Source organism: Fonsecaea monophora, assembly GCF_001642475.1.
Source record: "Fonsecaea monophora strain CBS 269.37 chromosome Unknown Scaff100, whole genome shotgun sequence".
NCBI classification, from domain to species: domain Eukaryota; kingdom Fungi; phylum Ascomycota; class Eurotiomycetes; order Chaetothyriales; family Herpotrichiellaceae; genus Fonsecaea; species Fonsecaea monophora.
Genome location: NW_019174031.1, coordinates 51,287 through 62,875, shown reverse-complemented (window position 1 = coordinate 62,875; position 11,589 = coordinate 51,287). Strand labels below are relative to the sequence as shown.

Genomic DNA, 11,589 nt, shown 5'->3' with positions numbered 1-11,589 from the left:
AGTTTAGTTATCGCCAGATTTACTTGCTCTTGCAGCTCCATGTTCAGCGGGCTTAGAAGTATCGTGGCGACTGGTTCTCACCGACGTTGCACGTTTATCCGGAAGGCATCTGCATGACATATTCTCTGGTTGAATGGCCGAACTTGATAATATCTTTGTCCCGCAACTCGACGAACCTTCCCTCCGGCACAGCTTCATCGTTGACCGTCGTGCCATTAGCGCTCTCCAGATCGATCACATATGGCTTCACTTTCCCAATCTTATCGCCAAACTCATTCCTCCTTTCCACATAACGGAATTGAATAACGGCATGCTGTTTGGAGCAGCTGGGATGTTCAAGTGCGAAGTCGCAGACAGAAGTTTCCCTTCCGAAGAGCCAGCAAGATTGGGTATACAAATCCAGCGTGTCGACAATCGATTCGCCTTTGAAGATGTACAGGCGCCAAGGTTGGTTAGAAGGCGGTTTTCGAGCCTCTGGTGGTTCATGGTATTTCAAAACAATTGCACCGGCGGATGTTGAAATCGTGTTCGAGGCTGCAGCCAAAAGCCCAGATGGCCGAAAGTTTGGCTTCTGCTTTTCAATTGTTGGAGTGGGCGCACCGTCTTTGGTAGTATGGAATGCGTCGGCTTGGGATGGCAGAGAGCCTCTCGCACGTGCCAGTCTCTCTGGTGAACGCCGCGTCTGAGGCGACCGCGATCTACGATCATTATATTTTCTTTGCCTCTGTCCATCCGAGCTTGATGGTCTTCTGCGAGTTCGATCGCGGCTCCGAGAATTTCGTTTCCTCTCATCTTTGCGGTGTTCCCGTCCTTGGCGGTTATTATCTTGCTGCCGATGATGACTCCTGTTCCGAGAGTCATCTCGACGAGGTGATGGCGAACGCGGCATCTTTGTGGCGTGCATGAAACCGACGACGCTGTATATTCAATGGGGTCAGGATGAGGCTTTTCGTGCTTGTCTTGAACAGTATTATTCAGTAAACCGGCAAACCTTCCAAAGAGGCACAGACCTGGGTGCGATGACATGTAAGACTTTCCCCCTCCGCAATCGCATGGCCACTTCAATAGTACCTTATCTACTCCGTCTGCGAAACATTCACAATGCCATCAATGATACTGAAACAGGTGAGGCTATCAGCGGCCTACAACAGTTGGCAATGCTGTGTCTGCGCTTCATGCCCTGAATCTCCACGAAAGCGGCTGAAGCGAGAGCCGCGCCTCTCCCAAAAGGCCAGGACTTATGCGGACGTCAAATCAGACCGAGGGTATGAGTTCCGAGACAACATGAACTGGCCCTGCCGGCGGAGCTCTCCTTTTACACCTTCACCCTACGAGATCTTTGGTTTGGATAAGAACGCAGTCTACACCAAGCACAAATTCTACGAGCTGGTTAAGATCTATCACCCCGATAAGAGTAGCCACAGGTCCATCAGTGGGAGTCTGAGCGACCTTGAAAGATTGGAGAGGTATAGACTGGTGGTTCAGGCACATGAGATCCTCTCCGATCCAACTAAGCGAAGGGCATACGATGTATCTGGCGCAGGATGGGGAGCGACAAGGACAGCCACCAGACACTCGCATGGATATACTAATCCTGAGGGCAAACGATATGGATTCGGCCCAGATGATGATTCGTCGATATTTCAAAATGCCACTTGGGAAGACTGGGAACGGTGGCATCGACGATACGATAAACCCAAAGAACCTCCAGCGACATACCTCCACCCCAACACCTTCGCGTCAGTCGTCATTCTCCTTGCGGTAATCGCTGGAGTACTGCAGGCTACGAGAGCAGGACAATTCACAGGATCGATAGAAGAGCGGGCACAAGCTTTCACAGAGGAAACTAATCGATTCCTCGCATCTAGAAAGGATCATTTCGAAGACAATGACATCAAGGGTACGGGGCGTGTCAAACACTTTCTCGAGAAGCGCGATCCTGCCAAGTACGGGTTGAAACAAGAAGAGGAGGAAGTGTATCGAACCCATTTTGCTAACCCTATCTTACAGCCAATCCCAAATTTGAAGGACTCGCAAAAGGAGGGTCAAACATATTGATTAAAGCAGCACTTTGGTAATGTACATAAATTTTGGCACCTCCTCTCAGTGATGCCTTGGTTGACGTTGATTATTGTTACATTGAAAACGCCGACTTTATCCCCAGCAGCATAAAGAGATATGAAGTGATGGAATCTAGTTCCCGCCCTAAAACATTTTTCATGCAGTGCTTCTCACGACATCTTCCCCTTGATTTCCTCTGCCTTGCCCTTTGCGTGACCTTTTACTTCAGCAGCTTTTCCTTTGGCTTCACCAGCCACTTGAGAGGCAGTGCCTTCAGCCTTCTTGGACTCGACACCGATGACTTCGGCGGCTTTATCTTTCAGCTCGACTGGAAAGAAGTCAGCTATGCCGAAATCCACGGTGGACGCAGGTCAACCTACCTCCTTTATCGATGCCAGCAACTGCAACGTCTGAAACGGCACGGTCGACCGTCTTGAGGCCGTCCTTGACAGTGTCGGTAGCGGACTTCTTCTGAACGACTGTGGTAGTGAAGAGGCGAGGTGATGAGCGCACAGCAGATGATCGGACCGCGGTGCGAAGCACGGGAGTTGTTTGGTAGAGGAAAGACATTTTTGAGGGAAATTGATGGAGTTGGCAGCGTGTGTTGGTGAGATGTTCAATACAAGTAGGTTTCAGGTGCAGCGCTTTGGCGTATTGCAGAATGTGCTGTTCCCAGGGAAATGAAGGCACTTTTGAATGATGAGTGACGGGCGTGAATGCCTGGAGGGGACTTTGTTGATCCTACCTTCTTCAGCCTCGACAAAGACGTCACAAATGTGACCGTTCTGGTGATTCAATTTCCCCACACTGCTGCGGGCTAACGCCACTGACTCGCCCGGGCGGGAGATCCGTGGGAATGTGCAAGTCCTCCAGGCAACGCGATGGCCGTAAAGATCTTTGGGGCGGCTGATGTCACTGTGCAGCGAGGGCTAATTCACATGCCACTTACGAGACCAATGAACCATGATCCAAGTTGAGGATACCGTAGAAGTTGATCAACGAACTGGTCCTCAAACATGCCTACCAAAAGTCACCGGACAAAGCATCCGAATCCCAGCTTCATCCTGAAGATTGACAGTCAAATCAAAATGAAACCCAACCCCCAGTGGCTCCCTTATCCTTCCATAACAACTGTCCGTCAAAAGTCCAGATCCTCCTCATAAGGTGTTTGTTGGTGAACACACATAAGGAATTTTCCTGCCTCTGGATCTTTCCTCCAGGTGCTCGAGATCAATGCTCTGAATTCGTCCTGTCTCGTATCGTCATCCGCCGTCACATGCCGCCTGGTCGCGTTCACTCGATAACTGATTTGGGCTGCCTCTGGTCCCAATGGTGTAACCTCCACATCGCTCAGCTTGAACTGCTTCCATGGCACAAACGCATCGCTTTTCATCACATCTTCAAGATTCGGCGTCGTTTTAGCGGACACTTTCATTCCCAGTGGGAAAAGCATGATACAATCGTGACTGAGGAATGGCAGTAGTGCGGCTCCCGAGGATGTTAATGCTCTCCAGGTTGCATCCTCAAGGGCTAGAATAGTATCATGCAGCATGCTGTAGTCCATACTGAAATAGTTGAGGTGCTGGCAGTGTGAGGACAATTCGCAGTCGGGGATATGTAGATTCTGATTCTCGTTGCAGTGAGAGATGGTCAGCTATGGTAACTGATCCATCAAAGTCAGGGATGTTGGACATGAAGTGATACCGTGGGCTGATGTTCCTATCATTGACGTCTCAGGCACAGCGTCAGCCAAGCTAACTGTGCCAGTTGGCCTTGCAGCTTGAGGTAAGAACTCAAGCACTCCGTCAACACTCTCGGCGAGGTTTTCCCCGCAACCTCGGAACTTCCTGCGCCCTAGGAGGAGTACCGATACTGCACTTAATATCTCTTCCCACCTTTCCTCACAATGTCAGCACGCAATTATCGAAATAATGCGAACCTGTTCAGCATGGCGCGCCCTCTCGACTCTACGAGCTCCTCGTGTCTATTCCCGTCGCTTTGCTTTTGTGTCCGAACCTTCTCCAATTAAAGTCCAACACCAACCAGCACCGCATTCTGGTAATATCCGCATCCTTCTCCTCGACAGGCCTGCCGCTCGAAATGCCTTGTCACGCAAACTCATCACTGATCTGAAGCGTCATGTCCATGAGATCCAGGCCGAGGGTGGTACAGGCCCCACGAGGGCACTGATCATCGCGTCCAATACAGATAAGGCTTTCTGCGCCGGGGCAGACTTGAGGGAAAGAAAGGAGATGACGCATGAAGAGTACGCACTTTTGAGTCTCAGTGATTGCACCTGCTCACAAATATAAAGGACTAGGGAATTCTTGACAGACATGCGCAACACCTTCACCGATCTATCCAACCTCATTGTGCCTACCATCTCTGCTATATCTTCTGTTGCTCTTGGTGGTGGTCTGGAACTGGCGCTCTGCACGACATTTCGAGTATTTGGATCGTCTGCAGTTGTAGGCCAGCCTGAAACAAAGCTGGCAATCATTCCGGGAGCAGGAGGGACCTACAGACTGCCTGCATTGATTGGGATCAACCGAGCACGCGACCTTATTCTTACTGGTCGACGAGTTGGCGGTGCAGAAGCCTACTTTCTAGGACTGTGCAACAGACTGGTGGAGATTACTCCGGAGGAATTCGACGAGGAGGCAAAGGCACGGCAAAAGGTGCTGGCTGCCAGTTTACAGCTTGCCAATGACATTTGCGATGGAGGGCCGATTGCCCTGACCCAAGCAATGCGTGCAGTCAATGGGTGGCAACGTGGAGAGGCCGCAGAAAACGAAGCTTACGAGGTCATCCTGAAGACGGAGGACCGGATGGAGGCATTGAGGGCGTTTGCAGAGAAGAGGAGGCCAGCCTTCAAGGGCAGATGAGGCACCGAACTGACCCAGCGAGGTTGCCTGTCTTGCCACAGTTGCCCGAGACACCTCCTGATGTTCAATCTGGCCGTGTGACTTCAAGTAGCTTTGTCTGAGGGGTGGTATAGAGAGGAGATCTTGTGACAAACACCGCTACGGACGACCAAATAGGCAACCCTGCAAGACTGATTGCTACAATCACATCAAGTAGATAGCAGCCTCCAAACCCGCTTTCGAGCCTGCAGCCGAGCTCCCGGTATTCATTTGGCCCCTTCGGCTGAGCTTGGCCCCCCTGAGGCTGCAGTTTCCCCACAATATGGCCCCCGAGAAAGGCAAGATGCCCAATGCCAGGATTTAGCAAGCGATCACAGACGGGACTGAAACGCCTAAGCCGTCTAAGACTCCAGAGACCAGCCGCCCAAATCTGCTTGCCTCATCTTCAAAGGACACGTCAATTTTCTTTGTCTGGGAAATATGCAGGTTGCATCCACCACTGCCATCGTCAGGCTACCAAGTCACCTGCGCCCTCCATTTCCATTCGACGGTGACTGTGACTCCTGGATCCAGTCCACCATGTCTGAAATGCCTCTCTCCAGCCTACATATGTTCCGGTGAGCGGGCGAGTTTCTTGCCCGAACGTTGTACTTTTTCATATCCGTTTCTTCTACTTCTCCTGCTTCTGCTGGCTTGCTGTCCTGACTCCCCTCGATGTGCGACGGCTGTACGCCATTTGAACGATGAGCACCTCTGCTGGAAAGCAGATCGTACAATATGGCCTTACAGAAGTCTACGCGGCGACAGATCCTCTAGTCGACATCGTTTTCGTGCATGGATTGAACGGGCATCCCCACGATACTTGGTCTACCAAGAAGCCCGACGTCTTCTGGCCGGCTGACCTTCTCCCTGCGGCGCTTGAAGACCAAAGACCCCGAATTCTGACCTACGGGTATGACGCGAATGTGACCGCTTTTACCGATGGCGTGTCAAAGGACAAGATACATAATCATGCAGAACATCTTGCAAGTCGCTTGGTGGCCAACAGATCGGTAAGCGGGGAACATGAACTCTAGGTGATGTTACACGGCCAGCTTCGCCGGAACACTTCAAACGGACACAAGCTGAGAAGAAGCAGTTAAGGAAAGCCACCGAAAGGCCCATCATCTTCATCTGTCATTCCCTCGGAGGCTTGGTAGTCAAGAGATGTTTGATATACTGCCAGAGCATTCGACGTCACCAACACACCGAACGACTTCGATCAATCTACGTCAGCACATATGGAATTCTCTTTCTTGGAACTCCTCACAATGGCTCTGACCTAGCCAAATGGGGCTCCTTGCTCGAGAAGATCTGTGCTGTCGCACTTCCGAAGAAGTTCTTCGATACGTCTCCTCAACTGGTGCAGGCGCTGCAGACCAACAACGAGACGCTGCAGAATATCAATAGGCTTTTCATTGAAATAATTAGCCGCTTTCACATCTACTTCTTCCACGAGTCAAAGCCTACCGATCTAAAAGGTACCCGATCATTCGTCGTGGAGGAAGATTCCGCCGCTCCTGTCATTGAAGGTGTCGAAAGAATGGGAATTGAAAAGGATCACAGGTAAGAAGGACCCCAAACCTATTCACTCCCACAATTGCTTAGATTTCTCACTTCTTTTCTAGCCATATGTGCAAGTTCGAAGATGAATCAAGCCCAGGCTATGATGTCGTCGCCGAAGCTGTTCAGAGGTAACTCGAGCAAGTATCGGAGACGAACGATTCGTGCTTACTTCTCCCTAGATACGCCACTGCGTCCCAGTCGCTCATCCACTCACGCTGGGAGGAAGAGAGACGAGTCGCCGAATTTGAAAGGCAAGCAGCTGCACGTGAATTGTTGGGTGGTGAGTACGTGAATCCACAAGTCTCGTCCGTAGCAATGCTAATTCCCTGGATAGATAGCATTTTTCAGACGAGCGCAGGAGCCTTGGGCGCAGTTACACCTTCTGGGATTGCGCAAACAATCCAGTCAAATTCAATGAGTGCGCCTCCTCCCAAACAGATCTCCGCGTCAACTTCACCCCAGTATGAGGTTGAAGAGGTCGAGGACGATCTCGTCACTGCACCTCGTTGATCAACCAGCTTTGGTCAGTGATCAGAATGGAGCTCGTTGACGCTGACTCATGGTGGTTTACAGAGGACTCTATAAGCTCAATCCGAATGGCTGAACAATCTTTGACTTTATCATCGTCTTCTTCGCTAGTTGTTGCTCCAGTGGGCTTCCGCCCCAATTCAATTTTTCTTGGCTTTCAATTGGAAATGGACCAGCTTGCTCAAAAGCTGGCAAACCAGAGGCGGCGAGCATTAGGGACCTGTGCCGTTTTGCTGTGGGGACCGCCGGGCTGTGGTAAAAGCCAGATTGCACGAGAACATCTGTGGCGGCACCAAAGCGAGTATCCGGCCGGCTGCTTCTGGGTCGACTCCAAGACCAAAGAATCGCGCTCGAAAAGTTTCTGGGATATTGCTCAGGCTGTTGCGATACTTGGCAACGACGAACCCCGAGACCCCGGGTGGGATGAATCGTCAAAGTTTGTCGACACGGTGCGGAAATGGTTCGAATCTCGAGAAGGCTGGCTACTCGTGTTTGACGGGGTGACGACGGACAATGACGAGGACATTGGAGCGTTGGTCCCTTACATTCCGGACCGCTCGGGGAACAACATCATCTACACGTCGGTGGATCGCACGCTGGCGAAGCGGCAGAGATTGCTCAACCCTGCCGGCGTCAAAGTGTTCCCATTGTCACAGCACGACGCGTGTGCTCTTCTCTACAAAAACCTAGGGATCAGATCACCGACTGAACTGCAGGCGAAAAAGGCTATGCAGTTGGTGAAACACTACGAATGTCTACCACTTGCCATCCACGCCGCCGCCCACGCATTAATTGCCAGAGGCACATCACTGGAGAAGTTCAGTCCCGGAACTTCAGATCATCGACTCGCTGATCCGTACCTGGACATTATCTCATCGCTAAGAGAGCATTCGCATCCTGAGGCCGTCCACCTGGTTACACTACTGAGCTTTTTCGCGCACGTGATACCAGTGACTCTGATTCGCTTTGGACAACCTTTGTTGCAGGAATTTGGAATTGAAATTCGCTCTGTTGAACAGATAGGAAGCATGAAGAAAGAGTTAGACAACACCATCGCCGTTCTCATACGCTACGGATTGGTCGAACGGACCCTACTTGAATACTGCATTACACCATCAAAAAGCTCTTTCGCGCCAGACGACTCTAGACGGCCACGAGCCAACACTGCCGATACCTTTGGCGCAGTAGGGACTGCCGGCGAGATAGAGCGAATCAAACCAAGACTGCTCAAGGATGACTCCAGCAGCCTCGAAGGATTAGTCGCGGCTCATACAGAGAGCATGTTGGACGGGTCATCTTCCCATTCGATAACCTACAGCATCGACATTCTCCGCATTCACAGCGTCGTGCAAAATGTGCTCCGGGACGAGCTGAAGCTTCGATATGCAGATCAACCAGCACATTACTGGTGGTGGCTCTGCGTCGCCTCGAAAATGATCTGTCACTCTTATATGGTCGCAGATGCCAAAATCAAGAGCACTGAAGGGCGAGGTCTTGTTCGCGACTATCGGGACTATGAGACGCAGGCGGCCCGGCTTTGGTCACACTTCCCAAAATCATCTGCCGACGCCTCGCCGACGCTGCGCAAAACAAGGCACAACCTTCACGAAACTATCCGATTGATTAAGAAGGAAATCCAGAGGCAGTCTCCGTCACAATCCGTTGACAGCCTCAATCGCCGAGTACAATTCTCGGTGTTTGAGCGGGCCAGCAGCACCTCTTCAGACAGTCCCGCCACTGAAAGCAGTGCTTTGACCAGGGCATCCACCTGGACGCCCGAACCTACCGACGATCAGACTGAATCGCCAGTCCAGATGCATCTTGGGTTGGATTTGGATGACGACGGGTCCGAGGGCAGCTGGACAGAGAGATGGTCGCAATCTGGAATGGACAACTCGAAGGTCCTGATTCCGAGTATGAACCGAAGCCGACGTCCAAGCGATTCTCAGATGGACGTGACGACGCCTACGGAGGCCAGCTTCAATACTGCCCGTCAATCCTCGGTTCTCCAAGCGATCTTCCAAGGGCGACCTCACCCGGCCAAAAAACCGAAGGATCTTGGAGAGTGGAAGCCTATACCGATTCCACCCACTCTCTCCCACGAACAGGCGCAGATTCGCTCGAGAGCGTCATCCTTCACCAGTGGCAGCGACGATCGGACTGCGACAAGGCCTACTTCCACAGGCTCTGACGCATCGGGTGCTCTCGCGGCCATCCACCGCGCCAGCCCGCCTCCTGTGAGAGGAGGAAGAATAAAATCACCTACGCGTCCACAGTGTATCAGGCCAACATTGGACGAAGCACGCCTGCCACTGTCCACTAGATCTCCCAATCAGAAAATGTCACCTTTGGTCACAGAGTTTCTGCCGAGTCAGTCTCTTCCAGCCTACGATTCATTCGATATCGCTCGAAAGCACAGCAGGCATCCGCCGTCGTCACCCCGACTGATACACACCGCATTGAACAATCCAGTGGCAACAAAGATGGTTCCCTCAATCCCGATGGACGAGAACCTTTCGCTGTCGCGACATTCTGAATTTTCCGAGCTGAAGCCTCGTCTGAGACAAGAGGTTGAAGGTCGCCTCTCTGCGAAGCTGTTTCCTGGTGGCTACAGCTCACAGCCCATGTCACGCGATACATCCAAGGAATCAAACGCATCATATGCCACGGCACCTCCAGCAGTGCCCGGTTCGGCGTCGCTGGGCACCTCCCCGCAGATCCGCGAGCCTTATCTGTACAGCAGACCAGGCCTGGCCTCCATTGACGTTGCGGCTGCTGCTGCATGGGATGACGAGATTGCTAGTATTGGCAATTTGGATGTGACCTCTCCGTTTCCATCCAGTGTATCCTTTGACGGTGCGGACATTTTCGAGAGGCGCTACGAAAGACTTGAAAGCAGTGTCCAATTTGGCCAGATGTCTCCAGTTGAGCTCGATAGGGCACGAGCGCGTGTCTCATCGGCTCGTGGCCGGAGCAAAGATGGACGACTGGCGGACAAAGATAAACCAGGGAGATGTCCCAGAAGTGGACAGGACCTCAGTACTTCAATGCATAGCGAAGCATGAATTTTTGTATAACGAGGTTATGGCGGCGGACTCTATAACACCTGCGGGTACTTAAATGCATATCTCCTTCGAGCAGCATTCTTTGTGTCTTTAAATCCGGTCTCTAGATATTCACGGGCTCGTTTCGAACGCTTTGTCGACGATGAGAATCTGGACAAAAGCCACGTGGCGACGCCTCCAGCTCAGACAGTGCCTTTCACCAATCTGGCGATGTACTCGGTAAGCGTTCGGAGACCGAGAGGTACGGCATGGAAGCCCTTAGGCGAGCTGCTGGTGGCAAGGGTTTCAGCGGATATGGTGGGTAGAGTCTGGATGCTAAAAGTCGGAACCTTGGAGAGGCCGAAGTGAGGCTGAAAACGACCCAGGTCCGTTGCGTATTTATAGACCAACCCACAATGTCACCAATATGGTGATGGCCTTACGCCCTCGAGTGAGGTAGCGAGCACCCGGCGAGTGTAGCGAGGGCCGAGTACATAATATTAATACGGGTGCGTTCTCCACTGCCTCGGGTTTGTATCTACCTATTCTCCGAGAGGCGATTCTGGTTTAACCCTTCAGCGGAATCTCCGCACATTGACACATTTAAACAGACCAAGTATCCCAAACACCATGGCTTCGTCCGATCCCACATTGCATCTACCACGCATCCTCTGCATCCACGGCGGTGGGGTCAACGCAGCAATCTTCAAGAACCAGTTCCGCGCGTTTCTGGGCCACGAAAAGCTCAAGAACCGATACCGCTTCGTCTTCGTCGATGCGCCCTTCTTCTGCGACGAAGGCGTCGGCGTCGTTCCCGTGTACTCGGACTGGGGTCCATTCCGGCGATGGTTCCGGTGGCTCGAGTCTCACCCAGAGATCGAGCCGGCCGCGTGTCAATATGAGCTAGAGTACACCATTGACCGCTGCATGGAGAGTGATGAGGGCACGGGAGAGTGGGTAGCGACCTTGGGCTTCAGCCAGGGCGCCAAACTGGCGGCGAGCCTCCTGTACGACCAGCAACTCAAGGAGAAACCCGGGCCGTGGAAGTTTGCCGTCATCCTCGCCGGCCGGGCACCGCTGGTCAGTCTGAGTGAAGAGGCGGAAGAACTACCATGGATGCAGTCCGCAGGTGGCCTGGCGGACGCAGCCGACGTCGAGAGCATCCTCGAGCGCCCAGACATGAAGCTGAGGATCCCGACTCTGCACGTCCACGGCCTGAGGGACGAAGGTCTCCATCTCCACAGGAAGCTGGTCGAAAACTACTGTGCGCCGGGGACGACGACGCTGATTGAATGGGACGGGCCTCACCGCATTCCTATCAAGAAGAGTGATGTCGACAAGATCGTCGACGCTTGGGTCGAGCTCGCCGACGAATACGGTGTGTGATCTCGTTCGGATCGATTTCAGGAGAGTCTACCCTCCTCATCTTCTGAACTCCAGCTACGGTGGTTCAGGTTTGCTCCTACATACATGCACTGGGTGTCCAT

The 11,589-nt window shown here is 52.4% G+C and overlaps 8 protein-coding genes across 8 annotated transcripts; 5 read left to right on the top strand and 3 right to left on the bottom strand.

The window, feature by feature from the left end:
- Positions 1 to 94: 94 nt before the first annotated feature.
- Positions 95 to 889, bottom strand: AYO21_09724 (hypothetical protein; the record flags this gene model as incomplete). The annotated part of the gene is made up of 1 exon (XM_022659653.1): positions 95 to 889. One exon carries the CDS (start codon positions 887 to 889, stop codon positions 95 to 97), a length of 795 nt encoding a protein of 264 aa, XP_022508049.1.
- A 212-nt stretch (positions 890 to 1,101) lies between these two features.
- Positions 1,102 to 2,058, top strand: AYO21_09723 (hypothetical protein; the record flags this gene model as incomplete). Its single annotated transcript, XM_022659652.1, has 1 exon — positions 1,102 to 2,058. The coding sequence occupies one exon, from the start codon at positions 1,102 to 1,104 to the stop codon at positions 2,056 to 2,058; it is 957 nt and encodes a 318-aa protein (XP_022508048.1).
- A 173-nt stretch (positions 2,059 to 2,231) lies between these two features.
- On the bottom strand, positions 2,232 to 2,631 carry AYO21_09722 (hypothetical protein; the record flags this gene model as incomplete). The annotated part of the gene is made up of 2 exons (XM_022659651.1): positions 2,232 to 2,389; positions 2,442 to 2,631. The coding sequence occupies 2 exons, from the start codon at positions 2,629 to 2,631 to the stop codon at positions 2,232 to 2,234; spliced, it is 348 nt and encodes a 115-aa protein (XP_022508047.1).
- Positions 2,632 to 3,199: 568 nt separating this feature from the next.
- On the bottom strand, positions 3,200 to 3,625 carry AYO21_09721 (hypothetical protein; the record flags this gene model as incomplete). Its single annotated transcript, XM_022659650.1, has 1 exon — positions 3,200 to 3,625. One exon carries the CDS (start codon positions 3,623 to 3,625, stop codon positions 3,200 to 3,202), a length of 426 nt encoding a protein of 141 aa, XP_022508046.1.
- Positions 3,626 to 3,992: 367 nt separating this feature from the next.
- AYO21_09720 (hypothetical protein) lies at positions 3,993 to 4,946 on the top strand (the record flags this gene model as incomplete). Its single annotated transcript, XM_022659649.1, has 2 exons — positions 3,993 to 4,327; positions 4,376 to 4,946. The coding sequence occupies 2 exons, from the start codon at positions 3,993 to 3,995 to the stop codon at positions 4,944 to 4,946; spliced, it is 906 nt and encodes a 301-aa protein (XP_022508045.1).
- Positions 4,947 to 5,668: 722 nt separating this feature from the next.
- On the top strand, positions 5,669 to 7,040 carry AYO21_09719 (hypothetical protein; the record flags this gene model as incomplete). Its single annotated transcript, XM_022659648.1, has 5 exons — positions 5,669 to 5,977; positions 6,151 to 6,530; positions 6,593 to 6,658; positions 6,710 to 6,810; positions 6,865 to 7,040. 5 exons carry the CDS (start codon positions 5,669 to 5,671, stop codon positions 7,038 to 7,040), a joined length of 1,032 nt encoding a protein of 343 aa, XP_022508044.1.
- Positions 7,041 to 7,225: 185 nt separating this feature from the next.
- On the top strand, positions 7,226 to 10,123 carry AYO21_09718 (hypothetical protein; the record flags this gene model as incomplete). The annotated part of the gene is made up of 1 exon (XM_022659647.1): positions 7,226 to 10,123. One exon carries the CDS (start codon positions 7,226 to 7,228, stop codon positions 10,121 to 10,123), a length of 2,898 nt encoding a protein of 965 aa, XP_022508043.1.
- A 609-nt stretch (positions 10,124 to 10,732) lies between these two features.
- AYO21_09717 (hypothetical protein) lies at positions 10,733 to 11,488 on the top strand (the record flags this gene model as incomplete). Its single annotated transcript, XM_022659646.1, has 1 exon — positions 10,733 to 11,488. One exon carries the CDS (start codon positions 10,733 to 10,735, stop codon positions 11,486 to 11,488), a length of 756 nt encoding a protein of 251 aa, XP_022508042.1.
- Positions 11,489 to 11,589: the final 101 nt, after the last annotated feature.